The 26,793-nt window shown below is 39.6% G+C and overlaps 1 protein-coding gene across 3 annotated transcripts in view; it reads left to right on the top strand.

Annotated features, from left to right (window-relative positions):
* Nucleotides 1-2,800: 2,800 nt before the first annotated feature.
* The window catches only part of EPC2 (enhancer of polycomb homolog 2), a 117,175-nt gene continuing 93,182 nt past the window's right edge, over nucleotides 2,801-26,793 (top strand). For all 3 annotated transcript variants that reach the window (XM_047722406.1, XM_047722405.1, XM_047722404.1), the window contains exon 1: nucleotides 2,801-3,252. In XM_047722406.1, coding sequence (XP_047578362.1) covers nucleotides 3,100-3,252 — 153 coding nt within the window. In that variant the 5' untranslated portion in view covers nucleotides 2,801-3,099. The remainder of the gene's footprint in view (nucleotides 3,253-26,793) is intronic.

Raw genomic sequence — 26,793 nt, 5'->3', positions numbered from 1 at the left:
GTGGAGATTTGTAGAAGAAATCTGTTACATAGTCAAGGAAAAAGAACAATAAAACAGTAACTACTAGAGCCCAAACCTGTTACTGTAATAGCATTTCCGGTTTCAAAAAGGTTTCTTTGAACTGCTTTAATTGGTCCTGAAACTCAGGGTAGGTCATAATAAAAGCAAATCTTGTCAGCAATGGCTAGGTTGGATGACAGGACAATAGAGCATGTGAACTCCAAGCTGGACTGGAATGGGGTCATTATCACTAAATTTCTTCAGGGAAAATCAGTCAACACATATATGTGAGGAGCCTGCAATATGTGAGGTACAGAACTAGAGATACGGTGATTAACAGAGCAGACGTTGTTCCTGCTCTGCTTAAGGCTACTGCATCTTTAGGCTCTGGGTTATGACTCTATTAATCACAGGTTAAAAGGGTCTCAGTAATCTGGAAGAGCAACTTTAGAATGTTGAATGAGCTTGGACAGCAGTGTGGCACTGATGAGAAAACAAGAGTTTCCGAGACCTGGATTTTGAACCAGCTTATGAATTATTAGTGTTGAGACTCGGCAAATCGGCTGTCTGAGCCTGTTTCCTTATTAGTAAAACTATAAAATTTCTTCATAGGGTTATAATGAGAATCAAGTGGAATGCAATTAACTGAGATAATATACATAAAGTACTACTGAAGTGTGTGGTCTATTATAGATACTCAATATTTCCTTTCTTGAAAGAGAGTAACAGTAAATATATTGAAAAAAAAAAACCAGTTACCCTTTCTGAACTTGAGAATGCAGAGAAAAGCTCTGGGTGACTCCCTCTGCCCCCTTTCAGGCTTGAATACAGTGTTGACCCCTTACCAACAAGATCTTGTTCTTTGCAGAGAACTAGAACTGCGCCAGAGGGGAGTATTCAGAGCAGGACATGACCATAAGCTTGAGAGAGGTATTGCTTACAAGTGAGTCACAGCACCTCCGTTATTCCCAACAACAAAGTGGATGGGAAACACTTAAGCCTTGCTAAATAGTGCTCGGTATCTTGCTGGGTCAAATGTGTAAGACTATTTAGACAGTGTCATGAAGTCCATACACAAAGTGGGAGGTGGGGAGAAAAAAGAGGTAGAAAAAGGGAGAGGGGAATAAGGAGATGAGGGAGAGGTAATCGAGGAAGAGACAGAGTTTTGATGCCAAATAAAAATGACTGTAGATACCAATTCTTTCACTCTGGAATTCAGGCAATCACCTATTTTTCTCTGAGCCAAACAGAATATTTATCAATTATTAGAAAACGATAATATGTGTTACACTTTTCCTAGGGTTTTTGTACAAAAGCTGTAATGCTTAAAGACTAAAGAAGAAACCCTTGGCTAACCAAAGTTGATGTCAACAATAGCTTTGATACTTTTTAAGTCTGAGTCTACTTCATTTCCCCTCTTCTTTAGAACTTTCTCTAACCAGTTCAAGCTAAGGTAATGTATCTGTTCTCTGCTGTCTTACAGTAATTATTGCCTGTACAACTCATTTTGTAACTAATCATGTTCTACTGCCATGTGTCATCTACTGTGTAAAGTATTTACGCTTTTTTTTTTTTTTTTTTTTAAAGAGAGAGGGAGAGCGCGTGTGTGCAAGCAGGGTGGGGGACAGGGAGAGGGAGAAAGAGAATCCGAAGCAGACTCCAGCAGTGAGGGGTGTTGGGCAGGCCAAGATGGGGTTGGATGTCACTGCCCTCAGACCATGATCTCAGCAGAAATCAAGAGTCCCATACTCAACGGACTGAGCCACCCAGGTGCCCTGAGTAATTACACTTTTTAATCCCCCCCCCATCATTTATCATTCCTGTTGCCCAGTTCTTCTACTTATGACTCTTATTGTTACTCATCTTTCCAACCATCCTGTCATCCCATTAACATGAAAGCTCCATGAGGGCAGGAACTTCAAACCTCTTTGCCTCTTCCACAATACCCAATGTTTTACACACACTTGTCACTTTGGGAATGTGTGCTGCCTTGGTTTACTTTTATAAGTTTAACTCTTAAGAACTCGGTTTTTGAAATCTGAGAAATATCTACCACCCATTAAATAACTCTAAGAAGTTTGGGTGACAGGTTCAAGGGCACTTGTTGCATCTGGCAGCCTCAAACATTAACCCTCACTGCTGCCATTCGCATCTTCCCGGCGAGGGCGACGATGAGTGAAGATGCATTACCGCGAAGAGTTCTTTGGGCCAGGTACTGAAGAGCATGCAGGGTAGAGGGCCGGGACTGCATGACCGTTTTCGGGGCGGGCGGACCGGCAGATGTGCGCCGCTCTGAGTGAGCAGACGGAACGGACCCTTCGCACCTCCCAGGGATGTGCGAATTGGAGGGTGCGAATTAGCCGGCTTTCGGGGCACCGTGGTCATAGCGCTTTCTAAGTACAGGCTCGGTGGTGGCTGTTGTGCCCTGGCTGACATCTTCCTTTCCCGCTCACGGACTTCTGCAGACACGCGCTGCTCCGCGCGGCCGTGTCTTGCCCAGCGCTTTCCTTCGGGGCACCCAGCAAGCGGCGGGTCGGGGCCGCGGAGGCAGAGGCGCACGCTCAGGGGCGCGTTAACTTGCGCACCTGGCACCTGCCACAGGGCTAGACGCGGCCGGCAAGCGGAGGGCCGCCGCCGCCCCCTCTCCCCTGAGCTGCCCGAGGCTGAGCACGCTCCCGCGGGCCGGCCGCGCCGCGGAGAGAGTGGGTGGGCAGGCTAGGGAGGGGAACGGAGAGGAAGGAGGGAGGAAGGGAGGGAGAGGGCGAGGCGCGTCCCCGCGGCGGGGGCGCGCTCTCGCGCGGGTTGCCGGGATCGCTCGCCGCCGCTGTGGTAATGTCCGCCATGTTGGCCATGGCGCAGGGAGCGGATCGGGCGGGCGAGCGGCGGATCTAGTGTGTGGAAGCGGCCGCGGGCGGCGGGGGGCTGTTTTCGGGCGGGGTGGGCGCCCATGCTGTGGCCGGGGGCAGTGAGGAGGAGGAGGAGGAGCGGGCCGGCCGCGCTGCACTGAGGAAGGAGGTGGAGGAGGCGGCGGGAGTCCTCCCCCCCTCCCCGCCCGCCCCGCCGCCGCCGCCCGGGCTGTTCCTGTAAGGCGGGGAGACAATGAGTAAACTCTCTTTCCGAGCGCGGGCGCTGGACGCCGCCAAACCGCTGCCTATCTACCGCGGCAAGGACATGCCTGATCTCAACGACTGCGTCTCCATCAACCGGGCCGTGCCCCAGATGCCCACCGGGATGGAGAAGGAGGAGGAATCGGTAGGGACTCGAGTGTTTATTACCCCCCCCCTTCCCTCCTCCCCCCTCCCCTTTGTCAGTCGGGCCTCGCCATTCACAGAGCGCTTTACGCTCGCTGGAGGGCGCCTCTGCCGCTCCAATGCATGGGACCCTACGCCGGCGGAGTAGCGTAAACCCTCTCGGCCGGCGCAGCGCCCGCCCGCGGCCGCCATGTTGTTGCGTCCCAGTGTTGTGATTAGCTCGCAGCGCCGCTTACGCTGCCGTAAGGGGGCCTTGCCGTAAGCGGCGGCCGGGAATGGCGCAGGGGATGTTCTGGCCGCACTTGGCGTACGGCCTCTGTTTACCTCCTTCCTTCCCCCCAATCTTTCTCCGGTGTGGGGTTAATTAATGGGCGAGGGATCCTTTGGATAGGAAGGATTTTCCCCCCCTCTTTCAAATTTAGTTTTGCATTGGGTTCTTTTTAAAATGACTTATGGAAAGTAAAACGCGTTCAAAACAATCATCTTCCTTCTAGCAAGGTAACCCTCGCTCTCGAGCCGGCGGTGGTGCGGCGGGATGAGGCGGTGCAGCACTGCGGCGGGGAAGGGCGGGGACCACGACTACCCAGTGGGGTGTAGCGGTAGAGAGCCGTTGACCGGCTAGCTCCCCGGCCGCGAGAGGGACGGCGCTGCCGGGCTGGCCAGGAAGGCGCCGGCTCGGCGCGCAGCGTTAGAAAGCAAATAGGGATGTTCCGCAAGGAGCTGCTGGTTGCTGCCCCGTCCCGCGCCGTGTCCCCGAGAATTGTCATCGAAGAGGAGGGTCTTCTAGAAGTTGAGGATTTAATGCATCTAAATTGACAGTTACGTTTTTTTTTATAATACATTGCTTTCTGCAAAAATTGTGCTTTTCTCCCTGACGGGATTTTGCATACGGATGAATTTTATCTGGCTTGATTGTGTTTATGACTCTGGAGTGGTGTTACTTGCGTGCGAAGTTCATAGTAACTGCACCCTCAAGAATTTCTTCAATGAACCTGCGGTCCCGCCTTATTGTCAGCCCTGGATGTGCGTGGATTGGTTCTCTTGCTTCTGTGACTGTCAGAAGAAGGCTCGAGGTTTCTGTGATTGGTTTTCTCTTTTGACTATTAATATTGCAGGAAATGCTTTTATGCCTTTGATTGGCTGCTCCAGTTCTGACCTCATTATATTACCCTGTTATTACTACTTTCTGCTGTGATTTAATCACATTTTTCTTTGGTCTTTGGTTACTTGAAAGTCTTGCACTTTGAGTAGAAAATGAATATGGCAATAGTATCAGGATGAACATTCGATATTCAGCTTTTCAAATAATAAGATGAACCCCCCCCCCAAGCAAAAGAAAACCCAATATTTGCAGTAGATTTAGATCTAAGTCATATGAGAACATTCTTTTTATTCTTAAAGTTTATTTCTACCTTAGCTCAGTTTTCTATGTGAATGATAATTAAAGTTATAGTATGTAGGAGAATTAATTGAATTAAACTTTAAAAAACACAACTTTGTATTCCACAAAGTTAAATTTATTATTTTATGGGTTTTTTTTTTTTTTTTGATTTTATTTATTTATTTGACAGAGAGAGATCACAAGTAGACGGAGAGGCAGGCAGAGAGAGAGGGAAGCAGGCTTCTTGCTGAGCAGAGAGCCCGATGGGGGACTCGATCCCAGGACCCTGAGATCATGACCTGAGCTGAAGGCAGCGGCTTAACCCACTGAGCCACCCAGGCGCCCCGATTATTTTATGGGTTTTGATAAAAAAGGAGAGGTAGCTCATGTGTCTTGAAGTATCAATAAAGAATGTAATTCCTTGGATCCCGTTATTTTGGTTTGAGAAGAACTGAAATCAGGAAACTTGTTCTAGAATGAACATTTAGCCCCAGAAGATAAGCTGCTTTTTGTGAACGGTGATCAGCAATATATTTACTGCTTTAGGTCCTTAGTTTGCCACATATATTTTGGTATTTTATCTGAATTGAGGAAGAAAACTGCAGTTTAGTTATTCTTTTAATGATGTATTAAAAAATAAATGTTTAACCCTTTCCCTATTAACTTTTTCAGAAGTTGTGGTTTCCCATCTAGAGATTGGAAATTAGATTATATTGGACAATTTTCAGTACGCTGCTTCAGCTGCCCAGTTTTAGGGAAGAAGAAATCCAACTTCTTATGGAACTAGAGTTGAAACCCCGGACTTCTGACTCTTTGTCCTATCCTTTCTGCCTCTTCAGTATTCCAAGTGGAGGTACTTAAAATCAAAACAAAACTAAACAAACTCTGACAGTTAAAATTTATAGTGTAAAGTCTTTCCCTTCCCAGAATGTCCAATTGGGGTGTTAGTTTTTTTCTTTTCATCTTTTAAGTTGACATATAAGTCAAAGGACTTGTGCTTTCATGAGTGACAGCCAGTTCAGTTCTTCTGGCCTTATTTACAGGATTTCTGTTATTCAGTAGAATTATATGTGCTTCAAAAAAATGTTCTTCCATGATCAACAGTTCTAAGCAGCAGTAAAATATAAATCTCATAAATGTTTTGTGTTTCAGTTGAATTGTATTTCAATTCAGCTTCCATTATCAGCATGTTCTAATTACTTTCATAAGTATTTCTTTTAATCATGTAGACTTGTAAAAAAACAAAAACAAAAAGCTTTGGCTTGTGGATTTATAATTGTTGCTTTTTGCATTTCTAAACTGTCCACAGTATGACTCCCTTGCTGCTTGGTTGACAAAATCCTTTGACTGTACTTGAACCACCTTCATGGATTTTACTTCTCTTTCTATTCCTGCTCCCCCCGCCCCCGCCAGTAAAATTAAGGACTATATCTATTGGATTGTTATTAGACTTTGTTTATATAGTCATTGACTCAGTTTTGAGTTACATTTTGATGATACTTAGATGAGGTAATTTAGGTGTTGTTTGGCACTGATAGCACTCTGTCATTCTCTTAGCTCTTCATTTTCTTTTGGACATGCAGCCATCTTCTCTTCCCTTTCCTTAGTTTGTCTTTTGCTTAAGGTCTGCCCTCCTAAACTTGCCCTCCAAGTGCCCTCATGGCACTTGGTTTAGGTCAGATACTGTAAACATATGTTTGTTTAGAACTTAGCCAGAGAGATCAGGTGATCGGTGATTCTGCCACCTCACTTAAATGTTGTATAGTGGCAATTGATATTTTTTTATAATACCATTTTTTTAATATTTCTAGTGTCTCAGATAACGTTAAGAACTTTACGTACTATTATTTCATTTAATCCTTTTTAAAAATCAACTTTTTTGAGGTAAAATTTACATAAAGTGTGTTCATTTAAAGCATAGAGTTTGATGAGTTTTGACAGATGTGTACACCTGAGGAAATGCCACCACAATCAAGATAAAACATTTCAAACACCCAAGAAGTTCCCTTTTGCTTCTTTGCAAGTCAGTCCCCTCTCCACTAGTAGTTCAAAGCAACTGCTGATTTGCTTTCTCTCCCTGTAGATAAGTATTATCTTTTCTAGAATTTCATTTAAATGGATTTCGTATTCCCTTGTGTTAGGCTTCTTTTGCTCAGCATGCTGCATTAAAGATTCATCCTTGTTACATGTATCAGTCCATTCCTTTTTACTGAATAGTATTCTAGTGAGTTGATATAATATATTCATCCATCCATCTGGATATTTGAATTGCTTCCTGTTCTTGGTTTTCATTTAATCCTTGTAACAGTCCTGGGGAGTATTATTGTTTTTATTTTATGGATGAAGAAACTGCGGGTCTCGCTGTTAGTAACTGGCAGAGCGAGTGAATGCCCTTGCCTTTAATATCATAAAAACCATTCTTATAACCACTAAGCTTCATATCGACTTCTTACAGAACCACAGATTAGCTTCTGAACTGTTACCATGTTCATTACGGTTTTTGTAAATAATGTTTTACTTTTTATAATTTTGGGAACTTTGAAAGATGACATCAGTTTGATTGGAATATTAAATTATTAAGTGTAGTTTTTGGTCACTGAACTGTGTCTGATTTTTGCTTTGGGCTTTTCAGATTTTCTGTTTCTTTTTTTTCTTAGAAGTTTGTTAGCTTTGCTTCCCTGTCCTGGCACCATTGCGTTTATCTGAATGTTTATGTTATCTTAAGCATATAAGAAGTTTGTGGCAAACTATCCTATTTTATTATTTAGATTTTATCCTAATAGAATGCAATCTTTGTAAGGACAAGGATTTTTGCATATTTTGTTTCCCAGAACTCTGTCTGACACATAATATATGCTTGCTAAATGTGGGTTAAATGTTGAATGAGCCTTTAATTTTTTTTTTCTGTACGGAGATCTATGTTTTTGTGGAACACTGTGTGTGTGTGTGTGTGTGTGTGTGTGTGTGTGTGTGTAGGTGTGTGTGTGTATAAAATTCATTAGCAGAATTTGGTAAATTATTCTTAAGGGAATTCTTTTTGGTTTCTTACTTTGGTATAACATATACATAAATGCCAAGCCTTTTTTTTTCCCCCCCTCTCTTGAGTGAGAGGCTCTTTTAAATACAGAATTTTTTTTATGCATAAGGTATGGCTGCATACCTTGTCGTGTGTTAATTATTCTTAACAGGTGTATGTAGGTTTATGTAAGATATCTTTTTGTAGTAACATGTACCTTGAACCAAACTCTACATGAAGCAGGTGATTCTGCTTATTTTTAAAGAAAAAGACCGTGACTGATTTGAATTACTTTTTCTCCTTTTATGTTTTAGTTGTCTAATTTTGGTGTTCTCTTAATATTTTAAGGGATATTTTCAATGATAGAGTAGGAATATATTCAGTCTTTCTCACATTTCAAAGTTACTTTTGGCACTGATACATTTCGTAGATCATGATAGGGTTCTAGAGAGGATATAAAATACAATTTTGTAAATTGATCTTGTAAAAACATTTAACATTTATTCTTTCAACAAAAGCAAATACTTACCAGGTATCATCTGAGTGCCAGGTGTTACTTAAATATGACATTTGTGAAGTATTTTTTTTTTTAAAGATTTTATTTATTTGACAGAGAGAGATCACAAGCAGGCAGAGAGGCAGTCAGAGAGAGAGGAGGAAGCAGGCTCCCTGCTGAGCAGAGAGCCCGATTCGGGGCTCGATCCCAGGACCCTGAGATCATGACCTGAGCTGAAGGCAGCGGCTTAACCCACTGAGCCACCCAGGCGCCCCTGAAGTATTTTTTTAAAAGACTTTATTTATTTATTTGTCAGAGAGAGAGAGAGAGAGAGCGAGCGAGCGCGTACACAAGCAGGCAGAGGCGGAGAGAAGGCTCCTTGTGGAGCAAGGAGCCCGATGTGGGACTCTATCCCAGGACGCTGGGATCATGGCCTGAGCTGAAGGCTGCGGCTTAACCAGCAGAGCCACCCCGATGTCCCAGACATTAGTGAACTATTTTAAAGAGGCAAATATGTCTAAAAGTATTTGTAAGGCTGTGCGCTGGAGTTTTAGGATTAGGATTAAAATTAAAAGAATACAATACAGATCTTGACTAGAGAGAACATAAATGAGTCATTGAAGTCAAAAACATATCTGGAAAGTTAGCATAAACTATCAGGTTAAGTTGACCTGACAAAGAGCATTAGAAAAATCTAAATGTCAGTATAGTTAAGAGAGAAAATTGTTATTAGAATGTATAGAGGGGTTGGAGAGAGATTTAACAACTTGGGCTTTCAGGTTTGGTTGTACAGTGTGTGTTGAAACAAATACTTGAGTGAAGGAATGTTTAAAGCAATTTCTGCGGATGTTGGGGTGCTGGGGTGGCACAGTTGGTTAAGCGTCTGTCTCTTGATTTAGGCTCTTGGTTTAGGCTCATGTTGTGATCTCAGGGTTTTGAGATCAAGCCCTGTGTGGGCCTCTGTGCTCTGTGCAGAGTTGGCTTAAGCTTCTCTTCTCTTCTCTCTTTGCCCCTCCCCACCGCATGCTCATGCACATCCTCTTTCTTTCTCAGATAAGTAAGTCTTTAAAAAAAAACAAAACAAAACAAAACAAAAAAAACAATTTCTGGAGATGTTAAGTAGATGTTAAGTAGACTAAAGGAAGGTTCTTCCATGTTATGTGTATTTTATCTGTCTTTTTCAATCCTTTATCCCCTGCTGATAGAAACTTCAGGAGGGGAACCCTTTGTCATTTCTGATCTGGTCATTCTCTTAGCTCTTTCTCCCCATTTTTTTGGATATGCAGGTGGCTTTTATTTTTCTTCCCCTTCTTTTGTTCTATTCTATATCTTCAACACTAGAAAATGTTCAGAACAAAGAAAACCCTCAATAAATATTTGGTGAATGAATGAATAAATGTTAGGGTGGTAACAAGGTTGAAAAAAGGGTAGAATTATACCAGATTGTAGATAGTTTCGAACGTTAGATCCAGGAAATTATAGGATGGTATAGAAAAAAGAGCATTGACTTGCAAGTGTGAAGTCTGTTTCTAGTTTTGTTTCTTTTCTTAGTAGCCAGATGATCTGGGAAAGTTCCCTGCCTTCTCTGAGCATCAGGTCATTCATCACTACCATCACAGTTACCATTTATTGAGTGTGTGTTGAGTATGTGCCAGGTACTTTGTTAAATTCAGTAGATGGCTTAGAACTCATTATAACAACAGGGTGTGTAGTAGTGTATTATCTCTTTTCCAAAAGAAACCGAGGCTTTGGAGATTTAAGTGTCTTGCCCAAGGTCACCCCTGCCTGAGTTAGAACATAACAAAACAGTATTTGCACTCAAACCCTATGAGTGATTGACTCTCTAGGGCTCTGATCTTTACTGTTGTATTGCTTCATCTATAAAAAGAGAACTAGATGATACCTAAGGTTTATTACATTTCCACTGATCTCACTTATTATTCTGTAACATGGAAGAGTCATTGAAAGTTTTTGCCTCGGGCACTTGGGTGGCTCAGTCTGTTAAGCATCTGCTTCAACCCTAGGTCCTGATCCGGGGCTCCTTGCTCAGCAGGGAGCCTGCTTCTCCCTCTCCCTGCTGCTCCCCCTGCTTGTGTGCATGTGGTGTGCTCGCACTCTCTCTTTCTCTCTCTCTCTCTCCCCCCTCCCTCTCTCTCTGAGGAATAAATAAATCTTTTTAAAAAAAGGTTTTGCCTCAGGGAATGATATAAAAGAAGCTTTGAAGTGAATGCCTTTTGTAAACACATTTCTCTTTAAAAAAATGTAAAGGAATGATTTATCTGTGGTATAAATTTAGGTTTCATCAGTATCATTTTTCTAAAAATGAGGCCTAAAAATATGTAACAGGTGGGATCATTAGGTTAGTTTCAAGTAACAGAAACAAAAAACCTAATCTGGTTTCTTTCATTCCTGGGTGTTGTCTCAAAGATTTCCAAAGAAGGCTTTTGAACAGTCAAGGCTTGGGAAGGCCTGGAACCAGGGCAAGCTATGGGCCCTTAGCAGCAAGTGACATTAACATCACTGAACTAACAATTCCCCATCTTTTGAGAGTAGTATAGTTAAGGTAGCAGGTAAGAGGTAGTAGTTGAGAGGTAGTAGGTAAGTGTATATGTTCTGGAGCCAGAACAGAAATGGTTTTGAGTCCCCTGGCAGGTTAACTTGATCTATGAAATCACATAGGGTTGTTGAGAAGATGAATTGTGGTGCACTTGGGACAGTCGGTGGCATTCAGTACGCAGTCAGTAAATATTAGCTATTATTCTCATCACTGTTACATTTTTTTCATTTCCAAATCCCAGATCCTGGTGTTAAAGAACATTATTGGTTTGGCTTGCTTCAGGTGTCTGTGTACCTGTAAGTCTGACAGTCTGACGGGGGACAGGGATAGTGATTAGTACTTAGGTGCTGTTAAGGGCTACCCTTGAGAATGAGGCTTTAGCTGGGTAGCTGCCCTTTAGAGACTTACAATAGTGTGTATGTAACAGAATTACCAAAAGTTGTGAAGTAAAATCGTTAAATTGTTTTAATCCATGGTTTGACCCAAGGTGAATTTGCACATTTAGGGTGTTTTTATAAACCTTAAGTTTGTAAAGTGTTTTAATGAGGTAAGAATGTTTTGCCTATTTTATAATAAAATGGTAAGGTGTGTATTGCAAATTTTAAAGGAAATTTAAATTAAGGACTATAAAAGAAGTCTCCAAAATCTTTTTAAAGAAAGCATACCTTTCATACTAATTTTCAGAGTAGTAAGGGATGCATTTTGTGTGACCTCAAAGATACTATTTAACCTTCCTGGCCCTTAGTTTCCTCATTTGTGAAATAGAATTGGATTGAGTGACCTTTAAAGTGCCTTTGGGTCTAAAAATTACTTGCATCTGTGAATCCACATTTCTTCCTACTAGGCATATTGTCCAGAATATTAAGTAGATGAAAAGAACTAACAAGTGAGAGACTAAATGTTAGGAAGCTACTAGTAGGTAAGCTTTAACTCTTGAAAAAGGTACTTACTACAATGCTGTTAATTTGGTTTAGAGTCCTTTTTTTTTTTTTTTTTTGAGAGGTTCAGTTATGTTTTTCTACTATTTGATACTGATTTTTCCTAGAGATCAGTGGAGAAGTCCACTCTGTATGTTTGGTGTGATCTGTTCCCTTGATTTCATGAAGTTTTCTTTCACTGTCTTTACTAATCTTACTCATTGCTGTAAATGTTCTGAATTTTGGCATACTTTTTAGCCCATACCATATAAGTTTATTTTAATTTTCTGGTATCTCATGACTCTCACTTGAGGGGTGTGTGCATTTGTGTGTGGATGGATGGATATGGATATATGCATGAGAGGGTGAGAAGATAGACCCTTATTTTCCCAATTAGATGAGATACCTTAAGGAAGGTATACTGTCTTCATTTTACTCACCATAGGCTGGATACCTATCCAGACACTTAGGTGATAGAAAGTTTATAATACAGGCATTGACAATATACTGGACACTGGGATTGAATTTGATTGTATTATTAAACATACAGCTCCTCATCTTCATTTCATTACAAGTAAAGTTGAGGTAGAAAAACAGTAATGGATGTGTAGGGGTAGCATGAGGAGGAAAGGATGATAGGTAGGAATAAGCCAGGAAGGAGACCAACGTAGATAACAGTAGGTCCGTACTGATTATTTGATTTTATCTTAAAATTGATCCCTGTTTATATTTTGCCTTCTCTACACTTCAGTGAAACAAAACTTTGGGTTTGTCTAGTCTACCATGCAGCACTGTTCTTTGTGGGATTAATAAGTGGGGGAAGATGATGCCACTTACAGATTTTCCTTAGCACCACTTCCTTATATATGCTTTTTGGTTTCTTTTTTCTTGCCCACTAGTGTCACTGTGCAGTCAGAAGAATGCAGATTGGAAGAGTCAGGCTCTCAGATGCTAACTCTCTAACTCATATCTTTACTTCCAGCTTTCTCACTTCCTTTTTTGGAGAGGAGTGTAGACAAAGGATATGAGGTTATTGGTTGGGGAGTCCACAAGCAGCTCTTACTTGTAGTGCTAATTTGATGAAGTTAGTACTTTAGAATTGTGGCTTAGGTTCCAGTCATGGCCTCTGCCACTTTCCCTCTGGGCAGGATAAATTACTTCATCTCACTGAGCCACTTTGCTTCATCTGTTTAATGAGGAGTATCTCAAAAGATAATCTGAAAGATTAACTTTTTTAATAGACTTAAGTCAGTGTCTTATACAGGCAACTGCTATTTTTTTTATTATTAATGATAGTTTTCAGTTGTACAGGATAATATGAAGGAATATGGAAAAGTAAAAGATACAGAGTATTTCCATATGTTATTTTGAGGTATAGTTTCATATTTTTTTCTTCAGTCAATTACATATATTTTTAAAGATTTTTATTTATTTATTTGACAGATAGAGATTACAAGTACGCAGAGGAGATAGGCAGAGAGAGAGGAGGAAACAGGCTCCCCGTCGAGCAGAGAACCTGATGTGGGGCTCGATCCCAGGACCCTGGGACCATGACCTGAGCCGAAGGCAGAGGCTTTAATCCCCTGAGCCACCCAGGTGCCCCTACATATATTTTTATAGTTGTCAAACTTTAGCAAATTGATATGTACATTTTCCTCCTATCTCTCTTTCTGACAGAGCATTTAACAGTCAAAATGATTTTAAAAAAATTAAAGACTTTGAAAATTAACAACAAAGAAAATTGACTCTTTAGCTAATCCTCAGAGTAATACTTGACTCCTGAATAATTGATAAATATTGTATTTGTTTTTAGAAGTGATTTTTTTTTCTTGGATTATTTAGTTGGTCATGGGGGAAAGTCAATTTTAGTGATAGAAATCTGTTCAGATAGGTGGTATACACTAGAGAATTAAATGAAGAGAGATGGTCTTTTTTTTTTTTAAAGATTTAATTTATTTATTTAACAGAGAGAGAGAGATCACAAGTAGGCAGAGCAGCAGGCAGAGAGGGGAGGAAGCAGGCTCCCTGCGGAGCAGAGAGCCCAATGCGGGCTCCATCCCAGGACCCTGAGATCATGACTGGAGCCGAAGGCAGAGGCTTAACCCACTGAGCCACCCAGGTGCCCCGAACAGAGATGTTCTAATAAACCAGTGCACCCCGGGATAAACATTTAAGTTTAGAAACTTTGGAAAGCATGGTACTGAGGAGGGTATTCTTGCCATTTGTTTGATCCTTGAGGTGTTTCTTGACTGACACGTTTTTGGCAATTTGTTGGATGTATGAGACTGTCACAGGCATAGCAGGAAGTTTATTGATACCCTGCCTGCTAATTTCTGGTAGCATTCCAATTGGCATAACCCCCCAAAATTTCTCCTTTAATTTCCAAATGGGGACTGTTGCATCTGATTTAAGAACCATTTTCTAGGGCTCCTTACTTAACCTTTTGTGACTTGGACTTTGCAGTCTGGTAAAACTCGAAATGATTTTTTTTTTTTTTAAGTATAATTAACATACATTGTTACATTAGTTTCAGGTATACAATACAGTGGTTCAGCAATTGTATACATTCCTCTGTGCTCATCAAGATAAATGTACTCTTAATACCCTTTATTTCCCTTTCTACCTTTGCCCTCCCCGCTGCAACCATCAGTTTGTTCTCTATATTTAGGAGTCTGGGTTTTTTGTTTGTTTTGTTTTGTTTGTCCCTTTTTTTCTTTGTTCATTTGTTTTGTTTCTCAAATTCCACATGAGTGAAATCAGGTAGTATTTGTCTATGTCTAACTTATTTCACTTAGCATTATACTTTCTAAGTCTACCCAGGATGTTGCAAAAATGGCAAGATCCCTTTTTTTTTTTTTTTTAAAGACTTTATTCATTTGACAGAGAGAGACACAATGAGGAGTGGAAGAGGGAGGAAGCCTTCCTGCCGAGCTCTGTTCATCTACTTATGGACACTTGGGTTGCTTCCGTATCTTGGATATTGGCTTGTAAATAAAGCTGCAGTAAACACAGAGGTGCATGTATCTTTTTAAATTAGTGGTTTTGTTTTCTTTGTGTAAATACCCAGGAGGGGAATTACTGAATCATATGGTAGTTCTACTATATTTTTTTTTTGCTACTCTTTTCCACTGTGACTGCCCCTATTTACATTCCCACCAACAGTGCATAGGGGTTCCTTTCTCTCTGTACTCTCACCAGCACTTGTTATTTCTTGTCTTTTTGATTGTAGCCATTCTGATGGGTGTAAGGTAATATCTCATTGTGGTTTTGACTGGCGTTTCCCTGATGAATAATGATGTTGAACATCTTTTCGTGTGTCTTTGGCCATTTGTATGTATTTGGAAAAATGTCTGTTGTGCCAAAAAGAATAAGATACCTAGGAATAACCTTAACCAAGGAGGTGAAAGACCTGTACTCTGAGAACTATAAAACAATAATGAGAGAAATTAAAGGTGACACAAACAAGGAAAAGGTATTCTGTGCTGATGGGTTGGAAGAACTAATGTTGTTAAAATGTTTTGTACGACTGAGGTGTCTGGGTGGCTCACTTGGTTAAGCATCTGACTCTTGATTTCAGTTCATTCAGGTCTTAATCTCAGGGTCACTTGATCTCAGGGTCATGAGTTCAAGCCCTGAGTTGGGCTCCACAACAGAAGTGGAGTCAACTTAAAAAAAAAGGAAAAAAAGTTAACACTACCCAAAGCCATGTGCAGATTTAATGCAGTCTCTATCAAAATACCAATAGCATTTTTCACAGAATTAGAACAAATAATGCTAACATTTGTATGGAACCAGAAAAACCTTGAATAGCTAAAGAAGTCTTGAGAAAGAAGAGCAAAGGTGGAGGCATCATAATCCCAGCCTTCAAGATATAATACTACAAAACTGTAGTAATTGAAACAGTATGGTACAGATATAAAAATAGACACATAGATCAATGGAATAGAATAGAAACCCCAGAAGTAAACCTGTGCTTGTATGGTCAACTAATCTACGACAAAGGAGGCAAGAATATACAGTGGGAAAACTGGAGCATTTCCTTGTACCATATACGAAAATAAACTCAGAATAGATTGAAGACCTAAATGTGAGACTTAAAACTCCCAGAAGAAAACATAAGCAGTAATAATGTCCCTGACATGGGTGATAGAAACAATTTTCTACATATGTCTCCTGAGGCAAGGGAAACAAAAGCAAAAATAAACTATCGAGACTACACCAAAATGAAAAGCTTTTGTACAGCTCAAGAGATCATCAGCAAAATGACAAGACAGTGTACTGAATGGGAGAAGATATGTCCAAATGACATATGCAGTAGAGGGCTAGTATCCAAAATATATAAAGAACTTACACAGCTCAGTTCCAGAAAGAATAAAAAAAAATGGGCAGAGGGCCTGAATCAGAATGATGTTTTAAATGCATAAAATAAAATCATATAAACCAGTTGTATTGAAGGTTATCAAAATATTAAAACAATTTGTGATTTACATGCCTTATTAACATACTGACAGGCTCTAGAATTGAGTCTAATTTGAAGTAGTGATAAGTATAAATAATATTTCAACAAGTGCAACCACTGTTAATATGACAATGAAATGATCTGTGATTTCTGTTGTGTTGCTAGTCCTAATGTTACCGGTACTACTATTTTGCCTTTTGCTGACATTAGTAATTGAAGGAAATGTTAAATTTGGTAGAAGTTAGTGGAATTAGAGAAATGATTATTTTCTCACCCAAGTTTACGGACCCCTCCATTCTTTTTGGGGGTTCTGTGACTTGAGGTTCAGAACATCTCAAGATTTTCTTTGGCCCAAGTGGCAATCCTATTCCTGTGTCATCTTTGTCCCAAATATATATGGTCAGGCTAAAGATTTTATTTCCATTATTATAAAGGAGATGCTACTATAAACAATATGTTACCTTCATGTTTAAGGCATTTGCTAGGTTTTTTTACATTGAAAAATAATAGGCCCACATGATTTAAATATAAAAACTTAATAGCACAAATTGATACATGAAAAGTAAGTTGTCCTTCCTTCCCCACAATCCCCAGACACTCTACCGAGGCATCTATTGTTAGTATCGTGTATGTTTATCCTAAAAAACTTGTGAACAAATGCTTTTTACTACATGAAGGCAAATATTTCCTGTATTTTATAATATGTGATCTTAGAGTTAGTTTCTTAATCTAGCATCATCAAGTCAAGTAATTTTGATTTTAATTTTTTTTCCTTTAAAATCTCTGAGGAATTGGGAATTGGCAAATTGTAGCTTTCTGGTTGAATCATTTTAAAGTTTGGATATGAATCCTTAATCTTTTATCCCCATGTGGCAGTTTGGCTGTCTGTAAGCCTTGCGTTATACATAGGACTTCTGTTTATTTTCTTATATACAAGGTAAATATTTTAAAGTCAGATTAACGATTGATTCAAGTGGCTTGTCAGTGTATTTTCTCTCTGAGTTGTTCATGGCCTTAAATAGAAGTTTTGGTCAGAAGAGCGACAGTAGTCTACTGTTTTGAAGAAAGCGGTTTATTTCTGGTTATCATGTTGGTAAGCTGGATCTTTCATACAGATTGTACTCTCTAAAACTTTCATTGAAGTGCGTGCTTATTCATCCAGCATACATATCCATGAATACATGGGCCATGTCTGTACTTTTGTATCTATCATCTGGTACAGTGAATGACATATGGTAGTTATTCAGTAAATATTTGCTGGTGGAATAAACAACACCTGCTGTGTACTTCAGATTACAGAAAGGGATAAGATGTACCTGCCTTCAGGCAGTTTATAGTCCCATAGAAAAGAGTTATACATGGATGACTCTGTATAAAGGTTAATGTGTTAGGTAGAAGATAGAAATGATATTCTGGAAATTTGTGTCACAAAGGGACATGATTTGAACAAGAGTATGTTTGAATTCATGCAACAGCTAATTGAGTATAAGATGCTACTGAATTATTTTTTACAAATTAGTTTTGAAGTTACTTCGTATGCCAGGAAGCCAGAGGTTTTTTTAGGTGCATGTCATTACTTTTCATGTTGGACAGCGTGTGATGCCCCACAAAATTGTTAGAGGGTTGAGGAATTGTGATCTAATGTAGAGTCACCTTTTAGGGTAGGCAAACTTGTGTTAAGAGGTGTGCCTGGGTGGCTCATTTGGCTAAGCATCTGACTACTGGTTTTGGCTAAGGTCATGACCTCAGGGTTGTGAGATGGAGTGCCCCAACAGGCTCCATGCTGATGCTCAAGATTCTCTCTTTCCATCTCCCCTTCCCTATCCCCACTCTCTTTAAAAAAAAAAAAAAAAAAAAAAAGCAATTCCTGTTTGAAGAGCTCTGGGAAAAGAAACTTTGTGATATGGAGGATGACCTAAAGAAATAGTGCTGCTTCATTATTATACAAGTAATATGCAAAGATTTTATTTATTTTGGTTTAAAGCACAGAAGACACTTTCCATAAAGTACTTAAATGATTTTCTATACATTATCGGTGCTTCAGTCAGTAGTAGTTCTTTTTCAGCTTTGTTTGATGTATCAGCTCAGCCAACTTAGAGTTAGTTCATCAGGGCTTTCAGAATACCTCCTAAAGAAGTAACAAAAGATTTAGGTCAGTGATTCTCAAACTTTGTCAATGCATCAGAATCACCTGGAGGGCTTGTTAAAAACACTGATCACTGGGTTCCATTCTGATAATTGTAGTTTGTAGTGGGTTTGGAATGGGGCCTGGGAATCTGTATTTTTCAGCATGTTCCTCATGATGCCTGTCCCACTGGACAGCCTTTGAAAACTACCAATTTAGGAGGGAGAATAGCAGTTCTCATCTTGACCACATAGAATAATCTGGGATGCTTCTGTAAAGTAGATGTGTAGACTTTACCCCAGATTTAGCAACAGAATCACAATTGATGGGTGATTTTGATTCTAGGTAGAAAAAGAGGTTAGTGTGTGTGCCCATGTTCCCGGTCTATCTACCTTGCCATTTTACCACTCCTGTCAGAGGTATTTCTCTCTGCTCTGATTAATTCTTGAGCTTTTAAGCTTTTTAAAATTGATTCATTGTGTATATGTATAACTGACACAGCTTGACACAGCGCACATCCACGCAAATGAACAGTTGACTTTTTTCCCCCATAGTTACGTTCTGTAAAGTTGCCATGAACAGTGAATTAGGGATTACTGAACCATTGCTCCTAAAGGAGATACAGGGCTGGAATCCTGTGAACCTCTGGTCACAATATTTTTATCAACCAAATCAATGCATAATCTTGTTTTATGTATGTTTCCGTTTTAAAGATACTTTATTTAACATATATTGTTGATTCTAGACATTGAACTCAACAGCCAGCAGCACTCTAACTTGTGCCTGAATGAAGCTTATCTTAACACACGTATTTTCTTGAGGCGCCTGGGTGGCTCGATGGGTTAAAGTCTCTGCCTTCAGCTCAGGTCATGATCCCAGGGTCCTGGGATCGAGCCCCGCATCGGGCTCTCTGCTTGGCGGGGAGCCTGCTTCCCCCTCTCTCTCTGTCTGCCTCTCTGCCTACTCGTAATCTCTGTCTGTCAAATAAATAAATTTAAAAAAAAAACCCACAAATATTTTCTCTGTAAGGTGCATCACAGCCTGCTTGTGCTTAGGAACACTAGACAGCACTTCAGTACTTGGGGAGCCTATAAACAATGACATCAACAAAAAACCCACAAAAATGTGAAAAAGTGGCACTAAAAAGGACATTAGAAGTACACTTGTTTACAGTGTGAGCTGAAACAAAGAGTGTCACCTTGTTTGACCTCCAGTTGGGAACAGATGACTGGGGTGACTCAAATGCAGCTCTCTACATTCTTTGAATGACTCTGGAAAGTACTGCACATAGTGATTTGGGGGTCACAGATTTTTGTGAGGTGAACTTGCAAACACAGAATTTGAGAGTAATGAGGATTGGTTATACATATGTTTCCCCCTTCCCATTTCTGTTTTGTTCAACGAGCTACTTACTGATTTTATGATTCACTAGAAATTCAAAACACAGTGTGGAAAACTGTTCTGATTCAGCAACATGTTATATATTATTTACTAGTTATGCAGTGATAGGTAGCAAGTGATATTAAACTATATATATGTAATTTCCCTCATTTAGAGAATATAGGTTTAATCTTGATAATAGGGAGCTGTGGTTTTGGAGGGTACATCATTGGGTTTGTATTTGTAAAATCTCACTGAATGGATTGTGGAGAGCATCACATGGGTGCAGAAGTTGGTGGTGCTGGCGGCATCAGGAGCAGCCGCAGCAAAGGCAGCAGAGTGGAGACTAGGCTAGTTATAAAGCCAGTGCAACTGGAAATGTGATTTCTAGTTATGTATTTTCAGCAGATTTGTGACAAGACAATAGCCTTGTGGATTAGGGGATTTCAATTAAGTCTTAATTTTATATCAGGGATTCTTAATTGAAGTCTCTGGTCCTGAGATAGACTTAATGGGGTCTGTGAATTACTGATTTTTTTTCTTTTTTAACCAGTTATATATGTATGTCTCCTGATTATTCCCCTCATCATCAGATTATTAATGAAGTAAATGACCTGAAGGAGGTTAAGAATTATGTTTTAGGAGATAATACAGATTATTTCTCTTATTATTAATCCTCATTGCACTTGAATCACAAAGTTCTAAATTTTCTGAGAATTCTAAGGCATTTAAAAAGCTTTATACTGAATTTACATTGTTGTGAAATGCAGAATTTTTACATGGGAGCATGTCACTGAGGAATATAAGTATATTGAATATAAGAAGAATTCTTTTAAGCACAGAATTAATATTTAGATATTGTTTGTCTTTATTACTGTCGGTTTGTATTTAGAACAGTGGCACAGGAAGGTGTTCGTTCTGTGGAGTGGTAAAGCAGTACAGAATGATCATTGGAGATGTGCTTAGCCATTTGAACATATCTTAAAGTAGCTAGTATTTCTGTAGATTGGAAAAGTAAAACCCCAAAACATCCACCTTGTTTTATGTTTTTGAAAATACAGACCTTTTAATTATAATGTCCTTTATATGCTGATTTGTAAAAAAATTCAGAATATACCAAAAATTTATAAAGAGGGAAATACAGATTCCTTCCAGTTCTGCCATTCTGAGATACCAGTGGTTGACCCTTAGGTGGATGTACTTTCTTCCTTTTCCCCTTCTGTACTTGGATATTTATAGATACATATATATAGGGGAGTGTGTATGTGTGTGTGTGTGTGTGTGTGTGTGAGAGAGAGAGAGAGAAAGAGAGAAACATTTGGTTTTTAACCTGTCCCTTTAAGATTGAAAAATCTGTGGAAAGACTGGCCCAGCCTGAATCATCTTGGCCATTACTGGATTAGCTGTAGACAGTGTAGGCTGAGAGTTGGATGGTATACCAGGATTGCGGTTTGCATTTTAATCATTAGTGTAAAGAGAGTTTGGAAGGAAGGAATAGTGATTCCCCAAAACAAGGGAATTTAAAGCGTAAATACAGTTGTTTAAAAAATGCTGGTGGGATAGGCATTGATTTTAATTTATTGATACTATATCTAGGTTGTGTTTCATTGTATCTATTTATGGTAATTAATCAGTTCCCTTTTTTTTTTTTTTTTTTAAGATTTTATTTATTTGTCAGAGAGAGAGGAGAGCAAGCGAGCACAGGCAGACAGAATGGCAGGCAGAGGCAGAGGGAGAAGCAGGCTCCCCGCCAAGCAAGGAGCCCGATGCGGGACTCGATCCCAGGACGCTGGGATCATGACCTGAGCCGAAGGCAGCTGCTTAACCAACTGAGCCACCCAGGCGTCCCAATCAGTTCCCTTTTGATGAATATTGGTTGTTATGTAGCCAGAGTTTTTAGTTCTTAATAAAAAAAAATGCTTCAATTTTTAATTTTTTAATTTTTTGCCTCCTCTCTCAGGTTATTACCTTGTTTTCTTGTAGAACTTGTGTAGTTTGTTCTGGTTCACATGGCTCTGTATATAGGCCCACTTTTTTCTTTCCTCATCTAAATGGATGTCCAGTTGTCCAAACAGCATTTTTAAAAAAAATATTTTCTTCCTGGTTTGAGATGCCACTTTCATCATCTTTGAAATTCCTTAGGCATTTGGATTTATTTTTTAATTTTCTGTTTTGTTTCAGTGAAGATTTACTGTTTTATTTTTATTTTTTATTTTTTATTTTTTTAAAGATTTTATTTATTTATTTGACAGAGAGAGATCACAAGCAGGCAGAGAGGCAGGCAGAGAGAGAGGAGGAAGCAGGCTCCCTGCCGAGCAGAGAGCCCGACGTGGGGCTCGATCCCAGGGCCCTGAGATCATGACCTGAGCCGAAGGCAGCGGCTTAACCCACTGAGCCACCCAGGCGCCCTACTGTTTTATTTTTAAATTTTTTTGAAGATTTACTGTTCTGATCCTTTCATTGTTTTACCATATATTTATAAATTTTAAAAGTTTATGGTGAGGTTAGTTACTTCTCCCATTCTACTGCTCTCCTTTTTCAGAGTTTTCCTTACTATTGTTGCTTGTTTATTTTTCCATATGAACTGTATATATTTTGTCTAGCTCAAGGAAGAAAATATTGGAGTTTTTATTGGCATTTACCATACATTTATAAATTAACTTATAGAAAATTAACATCTTTGTGATGTTGACTTCTTATTCAAGAACATAGTTTGTCTCTTCATTTGTTGAAGTCTGCTTATATTTATTTTTCAGGAGCATTTTCTTCCATTTGCTTTGCTTTTGGTTAAGCTTGTTTTTGGTTAAGCTTATTTCTAGGATAATTTTATCACTTGGTTACTATTGTAAATGTCACCTTTTTTTCCCATTATACTTTATAGCTTGTTATTGTTTGTATTTCAAAAAACTTTTTATATGTTAACTTTATATCCTACTTTTTTTTTTTTAAGATTTTTTTTTTTTATTTGACAGAGAGATCACAAGCAGGCAGAGAGGCAGGCAGAGAGAGAGGAGGAAGCAGGCTCCCCAAGAGAGCAGAGAGCCCGATGCGGGGCTCGATCCCAGGACTCCGAGATCATGACCTGAGCCGAAGGCAGTGGCTTAACCCACTGAGCCACCCAGGCGCCCCACTTTATATCCTACTTTAAGTTACCTGATTGTTCTTGTTTTTGCATTGATTCTCTTGAGTTATACATATATATATATTATAATATAATATATAATATAATATAATATATACATATATATTATACAGATACCATATCGTTTGCTTACAGAGGTAATTTACCTCTGCTTTTCCAAGTAGTTTGCTTCTAATTGCCTTCCCTTATTTAAAATTTCCATTCCACGTTGAATAGTGAAGATAATGTGCATCTTTGTTTTGTTTCCTTCTTCAGTGTGACTGCCTATAGTGTTTCTCCATTAAATAAGATGTAGATTCTCCTAAACTGATCTACAGATGGAGAAAACAAAATAGGGAGGCACCTGGTTGGCTCAATTGGATGAGCATCTGACTCTTGGTTTCAGCTCAGATCATGATCTCTGACCTGTGTTGGGCTTGGTGCTGGGCGTGGAGCCTGCTTAAGATTCTGTCTCTCCCTCTGCACATAGTCCCCCCCCCCACTCCTTTGCTTTTTCCCTCCGTCTCTCTCTCTCTCTCAAAATAAATAAATATTAAAGAAAGAAAACACAGGGATGCTTGAGTAGCTAAGTTGTTAAGTGTCTGCCTTTGGTGCAGGTCATGATTCCAGGGTCCTGGGATTGTGCCCCACATCAGGCTCCTTGCTCAGCGGGAAGCCTGCTTCTCCCTCTCCCACAGCCCCTGCTTGTGTTCCCTCTCTGGCTGTCGCTCTCTCTGTCAAATAAATAAATAAAATCTTAAAAAAAAAAAAAAGCACAGGGGCGCCTGGGTGGCTCAGTGGGTTAAGCCGCTGCCTTCGGCTCAGGTCATGATCTCAGGGTCCTGGGATCGAGTCCCGCATCGGGCTCTCTGCTTAGCAGGGAGCCTGCTTCCCTCTCTCTCTCTCTCTCTGCCTGCCTCTCCGTCTACTTGTGATCTCTCTCTGTCAAATAAATAAATAAAATCTTTAAAAAAAAAAAAGCACAGTAGGCATTTACAATAGAATATAATAATATATGTGATTAATAAAAATATATGTAAAATCTCCAGTGTTTCTATCATGAATGAGTCTTGAATATTTTTAAGTGCCTTCTTGGAATTTATGGAAATTTTCCCTTCAGATCTTTTCATTATTGATGAATTATAATATTGAACCAAACCAGCATTTGTGGAATGAACCCCATTTATAATGAAATATTAATTTTCTCTAAAATATTTTTAGTCTTATTACATTTTTCTCTGTAAAAGAATTTGTCAGGCTTTGGCTTCTTGTTGGCCCAAGGTGGCCACTCCATAACTTATAAATTTATATCTGTTTAAGCAATCAACTCTGGCTGAGAATAGTGATTCACTCTCATTTCTAACTTTCCTGGAGATGGAGTATGATTGGGCTAATTCAGATAAGGTATCTAGCATGATTCACTGTCTAGCATGATTGACTGTCTTTGGGAGAAGGTGAGATCATTTACCAGTTTGGTGGATGGCAACACACTCCTGGGGAGAGAATGGTAGTTGAGAGAGTGGACACTGGTGGGAGTGAGACTGATTGCTCAAAAGGTGTCTGATTGTAATGTTGTATTTTGCCAATACCACATTTATAGTTTAGCAAAATTGCAGGTTTTACTGAACAGAGTAAGATTTCTTACGTTATTATAAATAATAATGTATTATTATTGTTGTTGTTGTTGTTATTCTATTACTGGATCACCACTGGCTTTCTTTCTTTCTTTTTTTTTTTTTAAAGATTTTATTTATTTATTTGACAGACACAGATTACAAGTAGGCAGAGAGAGAGGGAGAAGCAGGCTCCTTGCTGAGCAGAGAGCCCGATGCGGGGCTCGATCCCAGGACCCTGGGATCATGACCTGAGCCAAAGGCAGAGGCTTTAACCCACTGAGCCACCCAGGCGCCCCACCACTGGCTTTCTTACCTACTCTATAGGACATGTTTTCAGTGGTTATTTGGAGTTAAGAAAGATCCCGAAGGGCTCTCTGAGTCACCTTCCACTGCCACTGCCCACCCCACCCCAAGGGGGAAACTCTTATTTTTAGTATAGGCATACAGTTGCGTATATCCAATTCAGATGAATCTGGAGATAGCATCAGATCTCATAAGAGCTCAGTTCTTTAAGACTGCTCCTTTCCCCCACCTTCAGATGCCAGTCACAAGTCCAGATTGTCACATGTGCATCTGACCAACTGGTTATAGATTGGAGTATCAAATTACCACTTCTTTGGGTTCAGTTAATTTGCTAAACTGCTCACAGAACTCAGATACATTTTACTTGATCGTTACTGGTTTACTATAAAAGGATAAAAAGCAGGAACAGCCAGGTAGAAGGAAACGCATAGGGTAGGGTAAAAGAAATTGGCACGGAGTGTCTATACCCTCTTGAAGCATGCTCCTCTCCAAGCACCTCCATGTATCCATCAGCCTGTAAACTCTCTGAATCCAGTCCTTTGGGATTTTTTATGGAGTCTTCATTACATACGCATGATGTATGTATGATGTATGTATAATGATGATGATCATTAGCCATTGGTGATTATCTGCGATCTGTAGTCCTTCTCCTCTCTCCAGAGACTAGGGGGTGGGACTGAAAGTTCCAACCCTCTAAATCACATGATTGGTTCTCCTGGCAACCCCCTCCATCCTTAGGTGCTTTCCAAAAGTGACCTTGTAACATAAACTCAGATGTGTTTGAAAGGGATTTGTTAGGAATATCAAGACACACTTACCACTTCGGAAATTCCAAGAGTTTTAGGAGCTCTGTGCCAGGAATGGGGACAAAGACTGAATATATATTTCTTGTTATCATAGTATCACATGGAGTTTCGAAAGTTAGAATTTATATAGTTATCTATAGTGACATTATTTTGTTTAGCCAGAAGTTTTTATTTGAAAGATAGCTTCTAAAATAGATTTATTGGGGTGCCTGGATGGCTCATTTGGTTGAGTATCTGCCTTCAGCTCAGATCATGATCTCGGGGTCCTGGGGTCAAGCCCTGCATCAGACTCTCTTTTCAGCGGGGGTGGTCTGCTTCTCCCTCTCTGTGCCACTGTGTGTGTGCTCTCTCTATCTCTCAAGTGAATAAATAAAATCTTTTAAAAAACAAAATAGATTTATTGAAGCATATTGATGAATAAACTGCATGTACTTAGCATGTACAGTTTGTTGATGTTTGTATGTATACACCTGTAAAAACGTTATTACTACAGTCATGGTTAATGAACATATCTGTCACCTCCAAAAGTTGTTTCCTCATGCTCCTTTATAAGCCCCCTGTTCTTTTGCAGGCAGTGACTGATCTGTCACTGTAGATTAGTGGTTTGCATCTTCTAGACTTTTTATATAAATGGGGTCATAAAGCATATTATTCTTTGGTTTCTTTCACTCAGCATAATTGTTTGAGATTCATACATACTGTACCATGTATCAATAATGCATGTCTTCATATTGCAAGAGTAGTCCATTTTACAGATATACCAGTTTATTCACTCATCTGTTGATTGGTTTTGGCTATTACAAATAAAGCTGCTGTGAGCATTTTTATACATCTGTTTTCATTTGTTTTGGGTAAATGCCTGGGGATGAAATGGCTTGATTGTATGGTGGGTATATTAAAACTGTTTAACTTTTCTAAAAAGCTGTTAAACTATTTTCCAGAGTAATTATGCCATAAAGGTACCTTTTGTGAAATGCGTAGTTGAGAACCTTGTTACTCAAAGTTCAGTTTGTGAATATAGCATTACCTGGGAGATTGATAAAATTCCTGAATTTCAAGTCCTATCCTACACCTCTTGAATCAAAAATGTGCATTTTAGAAAGAGTGCTAGGTGGTTAGATGCACCTTAGAATTTGAGAAGCCCTGGTTTAGAGCAGTGGTACTCAGCCTTTCTTTTTCCTCCTTTCTGTAACACCTGAGGGTTTTGATGCATTTCTGTGAACTTCTCAAATGGGTCTGGGAGATGGTGGATGATTTTAAAAGTCTGAAAGATGATATTGATAAATGCAGAGTATTCTGTGCCCCACCCCCACCCCAGTGATTGCTTTCATTATACTGATTTTTACTTATGGCAGTAAAGTGTTC

The sequence above is a fragment of the Lutra lutra genome, chromosome 3 (assembly GCF_902655055.1).
Source record: "Lutra lutra chromosome 3, mLutLut1.2, whole genome shotgun sequence".
NCBI lineage: Eukaryota > Metazoa > Chordata > Mammalia > Carnivora > Mustelidae > Lutra > Lutra lutra.
This window is presented reverse-complemented; position numbering and strand designations above follow the sequence as displayed.